The sequence below is a fragment of the Xyrauchen texanus genome, chromosome 39 (assembly GCF_025860055.1).
Source record: "Xyrauchen texanus isolate HMW12.3.18 chromosome 39, RBS_HiC_50CHRs, whole genome shotgun sequence".
NCBI lineage: Eukaryota > Metazoa > Chordata > Actinopteri > Cypriniformes > Catostomidae > Xyrauchen > Xyrauchen texanus.
Window position 1 is genome coordinate 32871901 of NC_068314.1, and position 24243 is coordinate 32896143.

Consider the following 24243-nt stretch of genomic DNA (forward strand, 5'->3'; position numbering starts at 1 on the left):
GCCTTTGAAGACTGTAGTGTACAACTTTGTATAAAATCATTTTTTTTTTTTTGGCAGTTTCAAGCATTGTATAGCCTTCATTCCTCAAAACAATGATTGACTGAGAAGTTTCTAGAGAAAGCTGTTTATTTTTTTGCCATTTTTGACCTAATATTGGCCTTAAGACATGCCAGTGCATTGCATACTGTGACAACTCAAAAACAAACACAAAGACAATCTTAATCTTCATTTAATGAACCAAATAGCTTTCAGCTGTGTTTTATATAATGGCAAGTGATTTTCTAGTATCAAATTAGCAATTTAGCATGATTACTCAAGGATAAGGCGATGAAGTGATGGCTGCTGGAAACATTTTTCAAATAGTGATGGTGCTGTTTTTACATCAGTAATGTCCTGACTATAATTTGTGATCAGTTGAATGCCACTTTGGTGAATTAAAGTACCAATTTCCTTCCGAAACATCAAAATCTGTACATTATTCCAAACTTTTGGCCACCAGTATATGTATATGGGTATATGTATATGTGTGTGTGTATATATACATATATATATATAAACACACATATACATACACACACACACAGTAATCTTTTAAGTAATCAAAATACTTTTTGAATGTAACTGTATTCTGATTACCAATGATTTACACTGTAACTGCAGTGGAATATACAAATATTTTGTATTTTAAATATGAAATCATGTATTCTTTTATTCCCCAACCCTGTTTATATATAAATATATATATATATATATTATATATATACACACACACACACACACACACACACACACACACACACACACATATATTTCAGTCAATCTTTGAAAAGCAGCAGAAAATGTTTACCCCTAAAGCCTCTAGAAAACGAACTAAAGAAAACAACTTCAAACAGCAATTCATATTAGCAATCCTGCACCTTCCATTCTTCGTCCATTACAAAAAACATAACAAAAAAAGCCTGCATGTATTGCACAATATTTGCATATTTTATTTAAAAGGCATTTGGTTGTAGTGTGGTCCAGCAATATTTCCAAATGAACACTTTGAATACTACTCACATAACACACATTGGTCATATATTCTTCATTTATCAACATTAAAATTACATTATGATATAGATGATCTAAATAGATAGGCCAGTCTTCATCAGATGTGTTGGAACAGTTTTATATAAAAAAATAATAATAATTGTTGAAACCACATTTTCATGAGAAAATCAACCATGTATCAAGAATGTGAGCAAAGTTATTTAACAATGTTCCAAAACACGTTGCGCAAGAGTTGAATAACATAAAAGACAAAAAAGATAACACACCAATGTAATAAAGAGAGAAAATAAATATTTCCCATTAGAAAAATAAAAGCATTTGCTAAAAAAGGCATTATTTAAAGAAACTTGACTTGCAAGAGGGACGATTCTTTCTCAAGATTACATTTAACCACTAACTTTATTTCCAGTGTATTGATAAGATTAAAACTCATTTTAAAGAGTTCCGTGGAGCCTTTATTTACACCAACTCATCATTAAGAGGCAAGTTACTGCTGGAAATTATGCAGTCCATTATAAGTCCACCAGCTTTTTTGAACATATGTCAAAAGATAAGGCAACCTGAGACGGTCGTTTGGCATATTTTTGGCGAAAACATAGCTTCACCATCTTGCTGAGCAGACATGCTCATTCCAGTCACTGTCACCACAGCTCACACTTTTGTTTGGGGTTCATGGGTGAGTTTGCCTTGCAGCCAAAGTGCTTCGAGAACTCATTGGAGTTGGAGATGGTGCCAATGACCCGGAAACGTGAAGGACTGTGTGGGTCAGTGATAACGCCCTCGTGTGAGCTTTCAGGTGTCCGAACTGAGCACCACACCTGCACAGATAGGACCAAAGGCAAACGGCATGTGTCAGACCATAAATGGACAAAAGTAGATTACAATAATTTTGAAGAAGGTGTGCTGTGGGTGATTGCCAGGGCATTTCATTGCAATTGCTAAGGCGTTTAGAGTGCTTTTTTAGCATCCATTTGTAGGTTCTCCTAAATTGTGACTTACTGGCCTAGAAGAACCTTTAAAATAAAGTCATGGAAATTTCTATAGTTTTTCTAGTTTTCTGACACATAGTCAAAGATGTCCATGTAGTGTATGTTACATAGAAAAACAGTTGCAGATGGATAGAAAAACAAGTTCAGTGAACTGCCCTTAAATCTTGCTTACAAGCCATAATGATGTCCGATTAGTAACAGAATCAATCTTTGGGTCAACGATTGGTCAAAACCTCTGACAACAAATCATCCTGCATGAATTCACTAGCGAATTGGCCAAATTTATTTGTAAAAATCTGTATCCAATAATAAAAGTAGATTTCATTGATCAAACGTGTGGGAAGCCCTGAGACCATAACATAAAAGGCTAATAATTATGCAAAATTAACATTTTCAGGCAGTCCTACTGTAAAACCACTCCTATGTTTTATATTGGTGATCATTGATCATAAACATTTAGGAGGCACAAACCTGAGCAAATCCTACAAAAAACAGCTGATGATTAGTCATTCCAAGAGCAGGCAGAGTGGCTTCCTCACCATTCTTCTTGATCCAGTTGACATAGGCCTGCAAAGTAAGCAGAATAATGTCAGACAACTAATAATTATGTTGGCTTGACAAAGTCAACAGTTTTTCTACAAACTTTGTTTAGGGTTATTTCAAAATCTCTAAACGAAGACCAACATTTCAGACTGTAACTCCTACAGCTCTTAAGCTTCATCTAAGTTTGCCAAATTTCAACCTGCCAAATTCAGGATATTCTAGCTGTAAATACGGAACTTTTTCACTCAGCAGGGCTCCATTGCGAGACTTCTAGGCAACAGTTAAACAGGTTTACATTAAAAACAGCGAGGATGGACACAAAATCGTGTTCAGTGTGAACAGCCCCTAAAGCGATTAAAATGAAAACAGGAGTAATAAAACAACCAGAAAATAAACACATTTCTATCAGTCTTCACTTTTAATAAACATATTCTGCTAAAATAATGAAGCTGCAATCAATGGAGAAAGACAATGTTCTTCCCCAATATTAAGCTTAAGCCGTTTCCATTTTTAAAGCGTAACGAACTGGCTTTCTGTTTAAAATTGGGGACACCAGTTTATAGACTGTGTATGACTAATGTGTTAAAAAATTGTATATATATCACCAAATAAATATTTGGCCTTCCAGGGCCACTGTCTTAGTACAAGTCCTGTTTAAGCAACCATGCCTAAAAGGGGATTTTTACAGCAGAGAAAAAGCACAACCCAGATGTGCGGTTGTTACTCAAATAGAGCAGACCACTAGATGGCGCCATTGACCAATCATAGTTGAGTATTCCAGTGCACCGTGTGATGCCATGTGAATGTGTATTTCCCTTTGGATTATAGTGTGGTTGTTTTGGCAGTGTTTGTGCTGTACTGTACATTTGTTTTTAAAGTACAGCAGTTTTTTTCAGTTATTAAGCTCCAAGAACGAGTGCTGACATATGCAATGCATTGCATGTCTTCAAAAAGTGCGTTAACAGGATTTTTGCAGTCGCAATGGTGAAAAAAAAAAAATCATGCACTCGATTGGTATTTGTTTGACAAAATTCTCCTACTTCTGACAGAAAACATGACAAAAACGAGACGTGGTTGTCATTGATTTTCCCACGGGCCGCTTCGTGTAACCTTTAACAGCTCACACATCTATCTGTCTTACTGTAATGTCTGTATTACCATCCAACTTAAGACTTTTAAAACTAGTTTAAACTGTCTGACAAGGCTATGTCAAACCAACATCAAAGTTTTAACCATCTAGTTCTACATGCCACACTGCACACGGCACAAATAAAAAGTGTCAACACTTATTTTCCTCTCCATCAGAGAGGTTAACGCGGGGTCTCCTCCGGCCATATGCTTTGCGCATCTGCTCTGTAACCTATGACTTTTCAGCCAATGGAAAGAATGCGTGAGAGTAGCTGGAGGTAGAGCGGCTCGTTCCGAGCCACCTGTTACACTGCAAGGCTTTCCAGTGAGGTGGGATCACAGCAGCTCCAAAGCTATCAAAGCCACCAACAAGAGATATATGTAGATTGTAATGCCTTTCGTATCAGATTCTCGTACGTCACACGCCATAACACGCCATTGTCATGGAAAGTCGTCATTGGCTTCTCTGCCCTTTTTAACTCACTGATGAACAAAACAAATCTGTTGATTGAATTAGAATGATTTCAATTCTGGTTATCTTGTTCCACAACAGGGATCGTTACAAACCTTATAAGCTGCTCTTAGGCCTCCGTTATCTGCAATATTTTCTCCCAAAGTGTGTCTCCCATTCAGAGGTTCTTTATTGATACTGTAGTTGCTGTACTGCTCCACCATGCACTGTGTCTGGTGTTTAAAAGCCTCCACTGAAGAATTTTTCCACCATGAACGCAAATTCCCATTCTTATCATACTCTCTTCCTGTGGGTCATATATACAAAACTGTTTTATAACAGACAGTATACTGTTAAATAGTTATACAGATAGATACAGATCTGACATTTATTAAAATGTGGGTTATCTCATGAAACCTGTCACGAAATTACTGGTACTATTTTACTCCCCAAAAATGTTTAAAAAAATTATACAGGTGAAACTCGAAAAATTAGAATATCGTGCAAAAGTTCATTAATTTCAGTAATTCAACTTAAAAGGTGAAACTAATATATTATATAGACTCATTACAAGCAAAGTAAGATATTTCAAGCCTTTATTTGATATAATTTTGATGATTATGGCTTACAGCTTATGAAAACCCCAAATTCAGAATCTCAGAAAATTAGAATATTGTGAAAAGGTTCAGTATTGTAGGCTCAAAGTGTCACACTATAATCAGCTAAACACCTGCAAAGGGTTCCTGAGCCTTTAAATGGTCTCTCAGTCTGGTTCAGTTGAATTCACAATCATGGGGAAGACTGCTGACCTGACAGTTGTGCAGAAAACCATCATGGACACCCTCCACAAGGAGGGAAAGCCTCAAAAGGTAATTGCAAAAGAAGTTGGATGTTCTCAAAGTGCTGTATCAAAGCACATTAATAGAAAGTTAAATGGAAGGGAAAAGTGTGGAAGAAAAAGGTGCACAAGCAGCAGGGATGACCGTAGCCTGGAGAGGATTGTCAGGAAAAGGCCATTCAAATGTGTGGGGAGATTCACAAGGAGTGGACTGAGGCTGGAGTTACTGCATCAAGAGCCACCACACACAGACGGGTCCTGGACATGGGCTTCAAATGTCAAACGTCTTACCTGGGCTAAAGAAAAAAAGAACTGGTCTGTTGCTCAGTGGTCCAAAGTCCTCTTTTCTGATGAGAGCAAATTTTGCATCTCATTTGGAAACCAAGGTCCCAGAGTCTGGAGGAAGAATGGAGAGGCACACAATCCAAGATGCTTGAAGTCCAGTGTGAAGTTTCCACAGTCTGTGTTGGTTTGGGGAGCCATGTCATCGGCTGGTGTTGGTCCACTGTGCTTTATTAAGTCCAGAGTCAACGCAGCCATCTACCGGGACATTTTAGAGCACTTCATGCTTCCTTCAGCAGACAAGCTTTATGGAGATGCTGACTTCATTTTCCAGCAGGACTTGGCACCTGCCCACACTGCCAAAAGTACCAAAACCTGGTTCAATGACCATGGTATTACTGTGCTTGATTGGCCAGCAAACTCGCCTGACCTGAACCCCATAGAGAATCTATGGGGCATTGCTAAGAGAAAGATGAGAGACATGAGACCAAACAATGCAGAAGAGCTGAAGGCCGCTATTGAAGCATCTTGGTCTTCCATAACACCTCAGCAGTGCCACAGGCTGATAGCATCCATGCCACGCCGCATTGAGGCAGTAATTAATGCAAAAGGGGCCCAAACCAAGTACTGAGTACATATGCATGATTATACTTTTCAGAGGGCCGACCATTTCTGTATTTAAAATCTTTTTTTTATTGATTTCATGTAATATTCTAATTTTCTGAGATTCTGAATTTGGGGTTTTCATAAGCTGTAAGCCATAATCATCAAAATTATATCAAATAAAGGCTTGAAATATCTTACTTTGCTTGTAATGAGTCTATATAATATATTAGTTTCACCTTTTAAGTTGAATTACTGAAATTAATGAACTTTTGCACGATATTCTAATTTTTCGAGTTTCACCTGTATTGTTCATTTAGTAAATGAAACTTATTTTTAGGGCCATGACGTTATTTTTATGTCAGTTTTACATACTTATAGCCCTGCATTATCATTACCCCAACACAAAAATGATGGTTATTATGATATCGCCATTACCGCAATGTGAAAAATAAATCGATATATTGAATGAATAGAAAAGTACTTGTACATCACAGTAATACTGCTTTAGTACTGCTTTCATTTTCGCTGATTTAAAAAAATAACATTGTACAACAGCATCTATTTCTTTAGAGTAATAACTGTAAACAAAAAATTATAAATAATAAAAGCCTGCATTACATTGAGAATCATAATTGAAAATAACAGGAATAGTAAAAGTAAAACGTCCAGTTGTGTTAAGATAATGGGGGTAAAATGTGCTTAAGTGTTCTGAAAACAATTTCACAATGCAAATATATGAATAGTCCTAATTAATGTAGGCTTCATTTTCGTTATGGAAAATTTGCTGTTTATTTGTATAGATTTGGGATAAAAATTACTTTATTCTTAGCAGTTAAAAAGATTTTGTTCTTTACCTTGGTCATCAAAGGCATGGGTGAGCTCATGCCCCATAACCACACCTATGCCACCAAAATTCATGGCCCTAGAAAACGAAAGAGAAACAATTTGATAAGGGAGGTCATGATAAAACATGCACTGAATACAAGACATGATAGTTCTGATCTGCCTTTCTTAAATCAATACAAGAGGTTAAATAAGCAAAAGCAAGTCTCCCTCAGTACTGAAGGAGGAGGGGTTTTGCTATAGGGAGACTCTTACTTTGGCCAAGCATGGCTATAAAAGGGAGCCTGGAGTATGCCAGCTGGAAGTACCATCTCATTCTTCGTAGGGTTGTAGTAGGCATTAACTGTAGGTGGGGTCATACTCCATCTACACATGGAGAGAAAACATTGAAAAAATGATAAATAATGAGAATTTGGGATAGGGAAATGTGCTTGGTTATTATGAAAATTGTCACAAAGCAAAAAAAATTAATAAATATTAAATAAAATTCAAAATTAATAAAAATCATAATAATTATATATATATTTATATATACTATATATTTACAGGTTTTGTGAGATTCAACCAGAAATGCAGGGCTTAAATACCTGAAAATGGCTTCGCTCATAATTGCCATAAACATAAAAATGTGTGAAAGAGTGTCGTCTATTTGTGTGGTAGTGTGGCTGATACTCACTGATCTCTGTTGGGGGCCTTTCTCAGCTGGTCTGCAGTCACTCGTGCAGAGAAGTTGTAATAATTCATGACATTTTGAAAGTAAAGTTCTGAAACAACATCAAACTGATACACAGTTTGGGAAAGAGGTTGCCAGATATTATTTAAGATACTCAAAGAGATTTTGTAATGATATAACCTTAATCTTCAAAGATTTTCTAAATAACAAAATGCATAAATTAATACAAATAATACATACGTCATTAAACACCTTGTCCAGCTCTTTGGGGCTCATAATGAACTTTGGATATCCAATCATATTGTATATTGCATCTGCCTATAAAATAAAATATAATAAAATAAAAATTAAATACATTTAGGGTGACATTAAAAGACTGCAGTATCGACTTTGACACCAGATGGCATTACAAATGATCAACAAGCCCAGGTATAAGAAGCATAAACTTAAAAATAATGGGCAAACTTGCAGTTGAAAAACAAGTGACCATGCACTGCGTATCCCAGCAATGGTGCCAATAAACAATGATAGTAGAAAGCGGAAGCATTTCAACTGGTTACTGAGTTCAGCAGGAGCCGTTCATATGGGTAACAGCGGTGGGAGACATCATTACTCTGTCCAAAGCTGTTGGTTCTCACCTTTTCTTTGGCAGCCTTTTTTGTCTCAGGATCCATCCAGCCAACAGTCTTAAGGCTGTCTTCAAAGGCCCATTTGATCTCAGAGACCATAGCTTCAACCTGATGGGCACATCAGGATAGAACATGGTTCAAAGGCCTGGAGGGAGAAGATGGGGCGGATGCAAAAAACATCACTAGATACTCACAAAAGTCTTGCTGTCCTCAGAAAAGGTAGCTTTGACAAAGAGTGCCCCGAGGGCAAACCCCAGAGCACTGTCTGTGTCGCTGACGCAAAGTTTCCAGCGTGGCATACAGCTCTGGAAAACACAAAGGTGATACATTATCAACTAGTGTCCACATTTACACCCTTATCATCTCAATGTGACATCTCACAAACAAGCTGTGTTCGGACATGAATCTCTACCACTACACACTGCCTAGTTTCCATGTGCGCAACATACAGTAGTATGTAAGGTCTGACGACTTTCTAGACGAACAAATTAAGTCTTAAAGTTAAAGAATAGTGGCAGTTTTGTCATCATTCATTAACCCTCATGTTGTTACAAACCCAAAATGCACAGTAATTCAACGTCTGGTCGCTGAGTCAACTTCCCATCTCTTGTCAAGAGTCAAACTAGAAGCTTTTGAGATAGTGGAACTCACAATGCAACACTATGAGTACTAAAGGATAAAATGCAGACAAAATGTCCATTGAAATGAGGAGACGTTCATGTAGAAATAAAACTCAACTGCACTGACCAGACCTTTAAAAGCCATTTTGAATCATTTAGGGTGTAATGTTAAATCCAAACCACTATGGGTGATTAACTTTGACCCTTACCTATAAATCTATATTATATTACTATATTACTTATGATTATATAAATGGAGTGGTGGTGGTGTAGTGGCTAAAGCACAGGGCTGTTAATCAGAAGGTGGCCACCACCATTGTGCCCTTGAGCAAGGCACTTAACTCCAGATTGTGTTCCAGGGGGATTGTCCCTGTAATAATTGCACTGTAAGTCGCTTTGGATAAAAGCGTCTGCCAAATGCATAAATGTAAATGTAAATATAAATTCAACATGGCAACAAAAGTAGTGATGTACCAGTTTATCATTGTTTTCTATTGTAACGGAAAGATTTATAACACTCTCCTTTTGGAAATTGAACGATTGGGAATTATTATATTCTTGTTCTGAAGTAAAAGTTTTTCATTTTCTTTTATTGTTTTTGCCTCTGTGGTTTAATAATGCATGATTCAGAGCAAGTCAAATTGAGCTTATCCCTTGAAGGTGACCATCCAGTCTCTCTTTCTAACTGTCTCTTACTGTTTCCTATCACACAAATACACCTCAGCCCAAGGCTCAGTCTTTCATTTGTTATTTCAGGCTGACCCCCAGCGGAAAGTGAGGTCAGGGCAACAGGATCTCCTCCTGATAAGGGCTGAACAACCTGGCTCCCCACAGAAAAACACAGCACCTCTCCATACAGAGACTCAACTATCCACACTGATATCAGTTACTCTAATAGAAGTAAAGAGAGAGAGAGAGAGAGAGAGAGAGAGAGAGAGAGAGAGAGAGAGGAAGAGGGCCGTAGATCACTTCCCTCCTTTTATTACCTCTCACACTGACTTGGCCGGTTTCATTTATATGATCTGTTTTTATATAAAATGACCACAGGATCAACTCTTCTTCCCCCACCAAAACACCATAAACCAGCATAAAAGAATATTCCGGGTTGAATACAAGTTAAGCTCATCCGACAGCATTTGTGGCATAATGTTAATAACCACAAAAAAGAATATTGGCTCATCCCTCCTTTGCCTAAAAAAAGCACAAATTGAGGTTACATTAAGGCACTTAAAATGGAAGTGAATGGGGACAGTTTTTGGACTGTTTAAAAGGCAGAAATGTGAAGCTTATCATTTTATAAAAGCAAATACATTAATTATCGTTGAATTATAAAGTATTTTAGGGTATTAGAGTTTGCGCCATTACGTTGTCATGGCAACCAAGTTGTAAAACTGGATTTAATTTTACACTGAAATGGTTAGTAAGTGATTTTATCACACTAAAATCATGTTAACACACATATTGTCATGTTAACACACCAACCCTACTATGGCTATAATTTTGAAACAGTGAGAATTTTTAACATTAACGGATTGGCCCCATTCACTTCCATTGTAACCCAGATGTTTATCTTTTTTTTAAAGAAAAGGAGGGAATTAACATTATTCCACAAATGTTGTACATTGCGCTTATCTTATTTTTGTCTTGACATATGATGTGAATTTTGTCTTGTTCTCGAAATTTATATACAAATTTTGTCAACTGGACAAAAAAATTCAAATGGAAAACAAGTTTATTTTCTTAATAGGTGTAAATAGTTTTTTTCTTTTTTTTTTCTCTTGTTTTAAGCATTAACCTCACTAAACACAAGACAAATGCTCAAAAAGAAAAATGTTTTTTGGAGTGTACACCCTCAACCTGGTCAGGCTGGTCCGTTGGCTGGTTTTCGAACAGTTTAGGGCACTTTTTAGCTGGTCAGGCTGGGAGACCAGCTTAAACCAGCTTTTGCTGTTTTTTGTTTTTCAGGAGAGAATTAACCTTGCAGCAAGAACCAACTGAACTTTAAACCATTATTCACTGATAGTCTTATCCTCTGCACTAGGTCTCGTATCTCATTTATGGTCACGTCATTTTAAATTTGGCATGTTGTGATCATTTGTGTTCTGTGTTCCTATATGGTGCTCTTTGGAGCCTGGCATTATGAATCACCATCCACTTTTGTTGTATGGAAAAGAGCAGTTTCCTTTTGTGAAATAAAATAATACAAGGTCAGAATGAATGTACTTTATGTACTTTAAGCTTTATGAATGTAGCTGATGTACTTTAAGATACCAAAATGTGTGCATGTGTGATAGCTGACTGCATCAGTAGGCATGGAAAAATACTGAGCATGAGAGAAAGATGTGAAAAAAATAACTCCTTTACTCGGTGGCAACAGAACAGATGAAAACTTGATCTTGTTTCTCACCCTTTTGGTGCCGTACATGACTTCAAGGAAGCGCTGCTCTGCATCTTGGAACCTCTGGTCTAGGATGGACACCATTTTCCGCACCACTTTCATGATCATGTAGTTATTCAAGATGCTGGGGAGATAAATTAGCTTTGTTCTTAGCCATCAGGAAATAAAAAACAATGCAATTTGTCTACAGGATATACAGTATGGGATTATATTCATGATATTTCTGCATAACTAACAGCACTAGAAGAAATCCCAAAAATAATGACTCTTTCCAAATAGGTTTGCCTTTATTTGTGCAATTCCGTTTGGTGACGCTAGTGGTGCAGATATAGCACACTTCAGCTTTAATGAATTACTTTGTGTTATTGTGACTGGCAAGTGTTTGTTACCTCTTGTTGGTGTTGCTAATGAGCTCAGAGACTTTCTGTAGGTATTCTTTAGCGTACACAACCACAGGTTCAGAATTATTCAGGGCAACGGGGGAAAACACTGCAGAGAGGAAAGGCATCCAATCTACTGCAGGAGCTAAAGTCTACAACACACATATACACACACAAACACATGCAACATGCATATGAGGATATGAAAAAAATGGCATCCTTTTAACACGTTTAACCCTGTATTTAATACTCACTATGTATAAGAACATCTCTTTTTCACTTAAGGCATTAAAATGCATCAATCCAAGAGTGTAATAACTGAACAGTGCTCACAGCTAACTCTTTGGCCTGGATCTTGTGGTAGATTTTCTCCTCGTCTCGTCTATCCTCTTGAGGGACCGTGATGTTTGCCAGAGCCGTTTCAAAGTCTACAATTTCCTGCATCATCTTCTGAGAGGTCTCGTCTGAGCCACCCAAAAGAACCCCGAGCTCCACCAAGAAGTTCAGATATGCTTTTAAATACTGCAAGAATAGGAGGAAAATCACATAACAAATGTAGAAATAAAGTGTATGAGAAAAACACTTCGTGCAAATGTATCTTCCCATGCTGTAGCTCAGTGTTTCCCAACCACACAGCCCCATCAGTAAGCTTAAAAACTGTAATCCTTTTCACTCATATTATACCGGATATCATTTAGCAATATTGTTGTTATTATTCATAAAATAATATGTGGAATATATTACTGACAGAGATATTATCTGTTATCTGTTGTTGATTGAAATGTGATGGGATGAGGATTGGACAGAGTTTTGTTTTGTTCTGAAGAAGAAAATTCTGCTCAAATTTCTGCCAAGCCACGGAGCGCAACTCGCATTATTTCCATTAAATTCAACCAAAATCATTATCAAAGGACGTAGATTTATTTACTCAGCTGTTGTTCATTGTTGAAGTAGGGAAAAATCTTGGTAACATTAGTGTGTATTGTCTACCACCTAAACTTCATAGACATGCCGTGTTTGACCTGTGCCACGTCCTATCCGTGAATCGGCGTGGCGCTTCAAGGCGACCCGCCTTGAGGCACTTACAGTGGAAGTGAATGGGGCCATTCCGTAAACATTAAAATATGCTGTGTTTCCAAAGTAGAGCCACAAGATGTTCAAAATAAGCAGTTAGCATGGTTTTAGTGTGATAAAATCGCTAGCTAACCTGTTCTGTGTCAAGTTACATCCAATTTTACGACTTCGTTGACATGACGCCGTAAACCCTGTAATCTAGCAAAAATGACAATTTAAGTTTTAACAAAAGAATGAATATAAGTACTTTTATTACATTCTGAGTATCATATTTGCCCCATTCACTTCCATTGAAAGTGCCTCACAGTCACATCGATTTTTGCGGCTTCTTTTTTTTTTAAGGAAACGGAGAGATGAGTCGAAATGGACTTTTGTTATAATCAACATAATGCCACAATATAGTGTTGATTGAGTTTCACTTGTATTAAACCCGTAATATTCCATTAACTCTGCATGAAAATCCAGGATAGGAGGAGATAGGAGATTTTTACCTCCTGGAACCATTGCTTTGGGATCAATTCTATAGCAAAAACTCTTTAGAAAAGCTCTTAATAATAGCCACATTATTCCACATTCATGAAAAATAAAGTCTCTTTACTTACCTTTTCATTGGCTGTCTTATTGAGATAGTATTCCCTAGATGGAAGTCCCAACCCAGACTGATCCACCTGTGGAGAAACAGGAATCAGCCAATGAACGATATTTCCATTCTCACTCAAGAAGCTAAACCACAGTGACATGCATCATTATATAAAACCTGTCATGATATATTCCCAAAATCTACAGAAAGTCTTCTCAGTACAGTGTACACTAGCCTAGACATTTAAGAATATATGTTATGACATAAAATCTGGACACATAAGCATAAAGGCTCCCACCTGGATGATGTTGCTGTTGGAGCTTTTAGAGTCTGTGCTCACAAAAACAGTGAAGAAAGGGGAGGTGCGGAAGTTGGCCGATACCGTCCGTAAAACCTCTTGGAAGTTATCCTTCTCCCATGGGCTGCTCAAACCCCAACCTCCTGTCTGAAAAACAATGTTCCAGCATTAAGAAATATTTCTACTGGGGTAGAGCTATTTACAAAATATATTTTTTAGAAAAATATGGTTAAATAAGGTGACTTGGTTTGTGAGTGTATTTCAGGTCACCTGATTGATGAGATCTTGTAGTGGTTTTGCTCCGAGAGCTTCAATTCTGGTCTCGTTCATACAGGCTTGATAATACCACTGGGATTTTTGTTCTGCTTTGCTCAGGCTTTTCATGCTCGTGTTCTCTGAATTCAACAAATGACAAAAACATATATATGTGTGTGTATATATATATATATATATATATATATATGTATATGTGTATATATATATATATATATATATATATATATATATATATATATATATGGCAAGAAAAAGATAGCAAACCCTTTGGAATTATGGTATTAATTGGTGATCTCATCTTCATCAAAGTCACAAATATAGACAAACAAATTATCTACACATTATCACTACACCATGCGTAGTTCTGCATGTCCCAAACAATTCAACTATAGTTTCATCAGTCCACAAAACATTTTCCCAGTAGGTTGTGGAGAGTCAAAGTGGTCTTTGGCAAACTTCAGGCATGCAGCAATATTTTGTTGGAAAGCAGTGGCTTTCTTCATGGTGTCCTGCCATGGACACCATGTATGTTTAATGTTTTATGTATAGTAGACTCATGAACAGAGATGTTAACTAGATTCAATGATTCCTTCAATTCTTAAGTGCTCACTTTAGGGTTATTTTTTACCTCACTGAGCTTTCTGTTGTGTGCCCTTTGAGTCATCTTGGCTCGAAAGCCACTTCTAGGGAGAGTAGCTACAGTACTAAATCGTCTTCATTTATAAACAGTTTGTATAACTGTGGACAGATGAATAACTAAGCTCTTCAAGATAACTTTGTAACTCTTTCCAGCATTATGCAAAGCAGCAATCGTAGGTCTTTTTAGCAAGGCATGGTCCAAGTCAGCAGATGCTTCTTGTGAATAGCAAACTCAAAATGTTTGATTGATTTTTAGAAGTCAGAGTAGCTCTAATCCGCAACTCCAATCTAGTTTCATTAATTGGATGCCAGGTATGCCATCTCCTGATTTTGACATATGATGTATTCAATTTGTTCAAGAACAACACAATCATTTGTGTGTTATTAGTTCAAATAGATTGTGTTTGAACATTATTATAACTTAGATGAAGATCAAACCATATTTTAAGACAAATTTATACATTCAGTACATGTAGGTAATTCATGGGTTCACATACTTTTTCTTGCAACTGTATGTATATACAGTACTGTGCAAAAGTTTTAGGCACTTGTGAAAAATGTTGCATAGTGAGGATGTCTTCAAAAATAAATGGCATAAATAGTTTTCTTTTATCAATTAACGTCATACAAAGTCCAGTAAACTTAAAAAAGCTAGATCAATATTTAGTGTGACCACCTTTGCCTTAAAAACAGCACCAATTCTCTTAGGTACACCTGGACACATTTCTTGGTTTTTGGTAGATAGGATGTTCCAAGCTTTTTGGAGAATTCACCACTGTTCTTCTATCTATTTAGACTGTCTCAATGTAATCTCAGACTGACCCGATGTTCAGCTGGGAGCTTTGTGGGGGCAATGCCATCTCTTGCAGAGTGTCCTGTTCTATTCTAATCTTATCTATTTGCAAAAGTAATGTTTTGGAGTCTAAAATGTATTTTTTCCTATTGACACACTAAATCTGAAGATTTAAATAAGACATCTTAAGACAAAAGTTTTTTTGAAACCTCTTAAGTGCCAAAAACATTTGCACAGTACTGTATGTACTGTATACATTTATACACGTCAAGAACTTGAAACATGAAACCCAATAACATTTATATTTTGTTGAGGCCATCTTTTTCTAGTGTACTCCTAAAAGTTTAATGTTACAGCCTTTTCCTTCTAGGAAAGTGGACCAAAATTATTGCTGACTCATCCTGCACTAATGGGCGTATCCAAAATGTTGTCCAATTAAATGCTCTCTATAATAAGGGGTATGTGTTTGGGGCTGAGTGGGGAGGGCATTTTAAATATTTAGGTATTTTAGTTGATGACAGTCTTAGTTTTAAAGGACATGTTGAACATTTGGTTAGGAAACTGAGACTGAAAATTGGTTTTTATTTTAGAAATAGGCTATGTTTTTCTTTCAATGCAAAAAAGAAACTTGTAGCTGCAACATTTACACCCATTCTGGATTATGGTGACCTCATTTATATGAATGCCCCGACCCAAGTATTGAAACCACTGGACTCTGTTTACCATGCCGCATTGAGGTTTATCACAAACTGTAAGCCTCGCACACACCACTGTCAACTTTACACACGTGTGGGCTGGACAGCACTGGAGAATCGTAGACTCAGTCATTGGTATATGTTTATTTATAAGGGTATTCTGCGTCTGCTCCCCTCATATCTGTGTGAATATATTCAACCAAAAGGAGCTGGACTGTATTCTTTACGTTCACAAGACTCACTGCTAATGTCTGTACCAAGTGTCTGCACTGAAGCGGGTAAGGTGGCATTTAACTATTCTGCCCCCACAACATGGAACAACTTACAAACATTCTGGAAATTAAAGGAACTGGTTTCAATAGGCTAGTTTAAACTTTTGCTCAAAAGTTTGGAAATGAAATCTATGGTTTGTAAATGTTTTTAAATAGTCTTATGAAATTGTTATGAAATTGTTTGTAATGTACTAAATTGTTGTGATCTGTGCCGCTGTCTTGGCCAGGACTCCCTTGAAAAAGAGATTAGTAATCTCAACGGGATTTTCCTGGTTAAATAAAGGTTTAATAATAATAAAAATTACCACAAGAAGTAAAAAGGGTAAAAAATTTACTATAGACCTTATTCACGCTAGCGCCATCTTTGATTTTTAATGGGAATGACAACAAGACTGTGAGGGATCGACTTACAATCGCTTCAGTGGGCTGAACTGCAGTTTAAAGTGTTTTTGGATCGTTCTGCGGACAAAACATTGATACATAGCTGTCCAAGAACATTCAGTATACAAATAACTTCAGACGACATGAGTTGTGGATCATCAGATGTGATCTAGGAGCTTTTATACCGTTCATGCCATTGAAGAGATGGTAAGTCTATCCCTCACAGTCTTGTTGTCATTCCCATTAAAAATCAAAGATGGCACTAACATGAATAAGGTCTATAAAGTCAGCAACCAGTTTTCAAATGTCATGATGACCTCCATGGACTTTGTGATTCTTACCCAGTAAGTTCTTCATGACCGCCATGTTGTGCTCCCATAGGTTGCTGAAGGGACCCCAGCGGGACTTGCCCTCCGGCAACGGGTTCTTCCTCATCCAACCACCACAAGCAAAGTTGTAAAAATCCTGGCAAGGGTCTACCGATCGATCGAGGGCACCCATTACTGCACTTGCCACACTAACACATGGCTCTGACAGGCACATTCCTGGATGAGCTGTTAAAAACACATGAACATTATTAATATAGGCTAGCGTAGGCTAACATAGTACATGGAAAAAAAATGGAATATTCAAAATTATTCATACACATGCTTTTGTGTTCACTTCAAAATTAGGCTGGGCCTGAGTCCACAGTCTGAGGTTATCCAAGTACGAGGTTTGATACTGAAATTTATTGGAGTGAAAGGGCACCATTTTTATTTGGCACAGAAAGAGAAAGAGAGAGAAAACAGCTTCAATAGACTTCATTGTAAGGACTTCTAAGAAAAACATTTGGCCCAAAAGATGCATCCCCTGCTTCTAATCTGGAGAGATAAGGCCAAAACACTGGAGGCCTGAGGGAGACTGAGGAAACAGGAGGTAAACAGTCTGGCACAAAGTCATTGTTTTTTCATACAGCCATTTGTCATGGTCGGGCAACAGTGGACAGATAAATAGCAGGAAGTGCCATTCAGTTCACTCTATAATAATAACACCAAAATTAAATTTTGAGCTGTGAAAACAGATGTGAGCAGTAAATGGTTCTGATATGAGGTCCAGAGCATCTTCAGCTCTGTGTACCTTTATAAGTAAAAGATGAATTATTCACTTAAACCAATATTGACTTGACTCAGGTATTTAAATGTAATCACAGACCGTTATCAAATAAAAACACTCGCAACATCTGCAGGGACGTACAGAAAATGTAAGTAATATATACCTGTATATATAACATTTTAATATAAATATATATATATATATATATATATATATATATATATATATATATATATATATATATACACACACACACACACACAACAGTTAGTTCCGGTCCTCGAATCTGATTGGACGAGAGACATTCCATGAGAACTGATGGTCTCACACTCCAACGCTTCACTAGCCTAGTTTCCATCCACTTTTTGTGCAAATGTGAAAATGTGTAAAACAAATTCATTCAAATGGCCTTTTATCGATAAAAATGGTGTGCATGATGATCTCATGCCTAACGAAACACTTTGTCTCATAAGTTTTGGTTTAACTCCATACAGAAATGTGTGTTTATCGCTAATTCACCTCCCAAATGTCCCTATCTTCTTTCCTCTGAAGTTTTGGTAAAATGGGGAGAGTATTGAGACAATTCATTGAAATTAGCCAGCTTACTGTCATTTCACAAATAAAAGCAATAAGAAGAGTAGGAATTGCAATCAAAAGGGAACAGTTGCCTTCCTGATTGGACTTTAATATTGATGTTGTGTAAATCGTCATGGTCCTGTTCAAGCTGGCAACCTGCACCAAGTAGTGGGGGAAACTTTAGTATAAGGACCATCCATCCATGTGTATATGCGGTGTGCAAATGTATGCAGTGTAATATCAGGGTTTACATATGATACATTCCTGATATTCAATAGGCTATTTTGAACAATCATCTAATCTAAAGCATCACCATCACATCTGCATTATGTCCTGCATATTTGTCCAGCAACTTTTAATGACCAACTGAACTTGATTGTCATCAAAACTATATTTTTGCATCATAATGCAATGTACATTTTCTGAAGAAGCTCAGCAAATGCGATCCGAGGTAAAAAGGGTTAGATTTAAAATATTTAAACGTTTTAAAATGTTCAAAAGCTCGTTTTCTGAACGTGAGCTCACCACTGGACAAATATTTCCGATAGTTTATAGTCTTGAAAAAAGTGTAGAACATTCCGATAATGTAATTCAGCTGATTTTATTTCTACAGAACAGGGTAAAACTTATTTACATTTTGTAAAGAAAAGGCATATATAGGTCAAAAAAAATTTGTTTGGTAATCAATTTCTTTAATGTAATGCTTTTTTCGTTTGGTAATTTATTTAATTTCATACAGGGAATTTTGCCAAAAAGTAAACTAAACAATAATTTTATAGAACTGGATTATATGTTAGTGTTCAAAAAAGCACACTAATGTTTTTCTCCTAGCATTGTGTATTTATTATTGTGTATTCTGCACAGAAACTATATATTTTTGTATTGTGGGCTAATTCCGTGACTGCTGTCTATTATTTTGAATGGTGTGTAAAAGCATCTTTAATAAATAAACAGATGGTTACCACGATTAATCACAAAGAGTGGCAATTCATTTGTTCTCTGTGCACTTGTCGATGTGCATGATATGAGATATTTGTGTTGGCACTCCTTGAAGTGTCATGTTTGCAGATCGGATCTATATGCCGTTAAGATCAATCCATAAATCCCGAGTGCCGTAGGTAATCACAGCAGTGTTGATTTAGGGCCATATCACACTCTTGCTCATGAAATATTGCATATATATATATGATCCGCAATTGATTAAAAATCGTCTTTAATATCAGTATTCCTGGTATAGGACTACACTACCCATGATCCTCAGGGGAAACATACACAATCAGCGAGTAGCGGCAAAAGAACTCTGCATTTGTCTCTCTGCATATTTTGCAATAAACTGAAAATATGCTGATATTAAACTTAATCAATATGTTTTATTTTTCCACGCCATCGTTTTTCTTTTTATTACGTCGTTCGCAATGCTTCATGGCATTATACTTCTTTCCCTCATTAAAGACACTAATTAAGCGGTCTTGTACCTTTGTCTCTTTATTCCATTTTTCAAATACTTTTTTGCTTCAGATCAAAGTGTGTAATGTTGTGCTTCACCAGGGAGCTGGTTGGTTTGATTCAAGGCTTAAAACTTTCTTATGAAGAACTGTATAAAAATCCTGAAGGAAAATGTGAAAATTCTTCTGGAACCACGACAACTCAGACAATGTGGGCTTCATCTATGTTGTTTATTCAAATAAATGACATGTATAATTATGCTGCTAAACAGCCTTTGCTACTGCTTTATCAATGTGCATGTAACCATTCATGTGCACTGAAAGGATCCAATTACTCACATTCTTTATAGTGCAAACCCAACGTCAAGATGCAGATGAACAGGGCCAAGGACAGAGCACACACTATGACCACTAGCTTTCTCTCGACTTGGGTCTTCCCCGCCCAGCACCGAGGACCTAGGCCACGCTGCAGCCCCACCTGAGTGATCAAACAATTATCAGAAAACAAGGGTAAGAACTGAAATCACTGCAAACAAGCAATGTTAGATTGATGAACCAAATGACCCTGGCTGTAATTTATTTCAAAGAAATGATAGTGATGTGAAGAGTAGCTTTAGATGATTATTTTCCATGGCTTAATGAAAGTGATACCTTGGACTTCCAAGTATTTAATTTGGTTTTAGTGAATACTGGTATTACATGCTGCAGTAATGTATTTAGTAGAGGTTCAATTTCAGGTATTGTGTCAAACTGAATGAGAAAATGACATGATTCGCACTTTAAAAAACTCCCCAGAAATCATGTTTCACAACAACAGTAAACATTGAAAGGACCAAATATCATTGTTTTTCTGTTGCAGATCAAATAGAGTATACTGAACTCATCTTAATCAATCTTAATCACTGAACTGAATAAAGGGTGAAAAATATATCAAAGCAAAACAGTAGATCAATGTTCCAAAAAGTGAGATTCTGGTGAAGGTAGCAATTTTTTCAACGTTAAAGCTAAAGCGTGTAACTTAATAAGTGTTAAAATACTTTCTCCAATTCCAGCTTAAAACGACAATTATAAGTAAGCCATTCATGCGTAGGTTAATTTCCTCAAAAACTGTAAACACTGTGTCTTTGTTAGGGATGCACCGATCCAATAAATGGATCTGTATCGGCTCCGATACTGAAGCTTTTAGACGGATCGGGTATTGGTCCGCCGAGCCCGATCCAAATCCGATACTGTGTGTTAGTCATGTTCGTTACTGTCAAGCTCCAAGAATGACATAGAAGAACCATAAAACACCATTAAAGTAGTTCATATGACTCATACATTTTAATCAAAGCCACTAGATGTGCAATAGCTCTGTGAATCAAAAAAGGCTGTGTTTTTTAAGTAACTATATATATATATATATATAGTATGCGCAGTGCCAGTGCATTAGTGAATGGAGCTGCTCTGTTTACACAAACTCAGGCACAGGCGTGTGATGCACCCGTGGCTATTTTTTGCCTTCACAGCGGTGCACAATATTTGAGCACTACTCAAGAACAGCATCTCAAGTGAACGATCATACAGATGTAGGTTCATTTGCACCAGCTCACTAATAACTCTGTACATCGATGTGTTCATGTTGACTGATTTTGACTCACTGAACAACGTAAACCAACTTAAACCAACCTCAAGGTAGGTGGAGCTCCAGGTCACACCTACCGATGATGTGGACCAATGGCAGTAAGGTGTTTAGCATTTGATAAGAAATTTCCTAAAAGTTCACCTCAGCGAGTGGATACGAACCACCGAAATGAACGCAAAAACACCTTTTTGGACAGATTTTGTTCTAAATGATGTCACACCTGCTCGTTCTTCAATTTCATAGGAAGTATTTTGATGCCTTAAGAGTTCAAAAGTCACTTTTAGTGGCCAACTGCCCAGCTGCGCAATTACTCAGATTAGTTTTCATGTATGTTGAGTAAATCTGGGTTTGTGTGTTGTGTGGCTTAAGATAGTCCTAATGGCAAAGCTAAAATGTTTGCAGGGTCAAGGGTTAAAGAGATCAGAGATTTAGAAATACTGTAAAGGGTAGGGATTTTCAAATGGTTTCAATAAACGCATCAAGAACATTTAATACCTCTGGTGAGCCATGGAAACTATTTTTGGAACAATTGGAGAATAATGAAGCTCTGGTTCTCAGTAGCAGAAATCAAAAAGGATTGACAACACAGTGGAACAAGAAGCAGCGGTTAAAAAAGAGAACTTGCAGATGTCAAAACAATATTGGAGTTGTACTTGCTTGCCCTCAAAATAAAAATTTGATTTGAAAGTGTTGGGTGTAATGCGTTATTTTAAATACGTTATTCCTTGGAAAAGTAAGGGATTGCTCTTAATTTTTTGTAATTTAATTTCAGTTACTTACGATGTACTTGCATTACATACTGTATCAACAATTCTATAGAAAACAATACTGAATTGAAAATTGAAATTTAACGTCTAACAATAACATTTGTTTTCTAATTCAACGCCATCCCTTTAAATGCATTGGCAATATGCCTGCGAGCTTGAGCTCGCACCACTATGTTGAGAAATCGCTCAAGTGAAAAGATGTCGGAAGATAAGAGCGGAGGACTTTAGACTCAGTGCCAAGTTATAAAGAGCTTCAATATATAAAAATGCACATCGAAACACCTGCGTTCTGTTTAATTTACTGCGCTGCATCTAGCTTGTTTTTAGCACGTCACTAAGATTTTATGCTCTAAAGACGTTCAGGTATCAAAGAGGACTTCATGTGACTGTTGCACCTTTATACATAATTCCAGATTAAAAAGTTTTAGTTCAAATAAAGTTTTAACACGTGATAAATGGTGAGCCAATATTTGTTCCCTTCTGCTCTGGTTTGCTGATGGTCCGCAGTACCTTGTTAAAACTGTATACTGTTACGAATGTTGCCTACGATGCTTACGTGTCATTCAATGATCCGTTCTAAAGCGTTCATTCTAAACTCCTCCTTTCAGAGAGCCTGCTCTGCGCCGATTGATCAGATATCCTAGTCTGTTGTGGTTGGTCTACCGCTTAGTGTAGTGTTTGAGGGTGGGTCAAAGCTATTCGTGAGCAGCCAATGAAGAACAGAGGTGGGGTTTTTGTTACCAAAGTACGTAGGTTAGTACAGGAAGTAAGTCTGGAATTACTAAAGACTCAATTCAGGTGTTCAGAATCGGTTCTTTCTTTTGGGAGTCAATAACTCGCACTTTGACATTTGAAACTTTGCAGACTTTTTTACATTCACAAACAGGTAATATTTAAAAAATCATAATAGGTGCTCTTTAAGAACATTTCAAGAATAATTTATAAGATTTATTTGAAAGAATTTAAATAATAATTTGATGTCTATCCTTTTATTGTCCATCTACTCAAAGTTGATATGGGTTTTACAAACGTAATTGGTAATGATTCATTTAATTACTGTTTAGACACAGTAATTAGTACAGTAATCTAATTACAATGTAGAATATGTAATTAGCAATAAATTGCCTTTTTGGAGTAACTTAACTCACACTTGGCAAAGCAATACAATTGCAAACTGTTTCAAATGGCACAAAGGTGCTTTGCATCTCCTACTCTAAGATAAACACCCTGAATAAACATAGATATCTTCTACTCGTTCAAGTTCCGCAGATATCTAATGTCATATTTGAGAAATGAACTCTCACCTGCATGGTATAAGTTGGGTAGATCCCATCGGAGCCGGTTTCCAACAACTCCTCTTCATCCAAAGTGGCCCGTTTGTAAGTAGACATCTGAAATGTCAAATGAAGAATAGATTCTCTCAGTGCTTCCATAACCAAATCAAACCATGAGTGTTTCCAAGCGTTTCAGCAGTTTTTGGTAATCCAGGGAATGTTTGCTATCTTTGGATCCATTGGAAGAAGACTGTGAAGATCCCCAAGGACTTGAAGAATGTTTGAAAGGGGTTTCCTCCTCCTCCCCAAAACATCACCTACACCTACGAGATAAGCCTCAAAGCATGGTCAACTCGGTATTCACAACAAACATGTAGGGAAATTGCTTTATAAGCTCTCTTCTCAGCTTTCCTAAATGCACAGCAACCAAGTTAGTATTACCAAACAAGGGATCCCTTGGAGTTTTCCCTGTCTGCGACACTAGCGTCAGTAAAAAGGCCGGAACTTGTGAAAAACAGGAAGGAGAGTGGACTTGATCAACATACATGAGGGAGAGTGAGTGTGTGCGAGTATACGCATGTAAGATAAAGAGACTGTGTGCATTCCAGTGTGGTTTCATTTACAGCTGGGAGGGAATTGTTAGAGGTGAGTCCCCGCCCTCTTCTTCCAACCAATAGGACATTTCAGGCCAAGAGGTGGGGTTTCTTTTCAAGACCACTCCAACTGCATGTTCTTCAGCTGCTTGGGATATAGTCATCTATGTAAGACAGCCCTTTAGTGCTGTCAATGTCTGAACCTTACACCCTATATTAGGTCACATGTGCCATGATCACCCAGAGGAAAGGCAAATCCCAAATGCGATTTCTTTGTTTCTCATAGACATCAATGAAATTAAAATGGAGAACAAATAAACTAAATGTCAGAGATTTCAAAACAAACTCAAACATTTCTCATCAAATTCTTCCAAGATCAAATTATTCATGCTTTGCTATCCATATTATATATCTTATAACTCATTTCGGGT

The 24243-nt window shown here is 37.0% G+C and overlaps 1 protein-coding gene across 1 annotated transcript; it reads right to left on the reverse strand.

Moving 5' to 3' along the window:
• Positions 1-941: 941 nt before the first annotated feature.
• On the reverse strand, positions 942-23860 carry LOC127633007 (endothelin-converting enzyme 1-like). Its single transcript, XM_052111861.1, has 18 exons — positions 23250-23860; positions 19894-20032; positions 16780-16992; positions 13653-13777; positions 13383-13529; positions 13107-13172; positions 11764-11952; positions 11440-11582; positions 11060-11174; positions 8227-8337; positions 8042-8140; positions 7644-7721; positions 7407-7510; positions 6986-7096; positions 6742-6809; positions 4278-4468; positions 2511-2606; positions 942-1868 (listed from the first exon to the last, which is right to left on the reverse strand). The coding sequence occupies exons 1-18, from the start codon at positions 23376-23378 to the stop codon at positions 1692-1694; spliced, it is 2301 nt and encodes a 766-aa protein (XP_051967821.1). The 5' UTR covers positions 23379-23860; the 3' UTR covers positions 942-1691.
• Between the last annotated feature and the right edge of the window lie 383 nt (positions 23861-24243).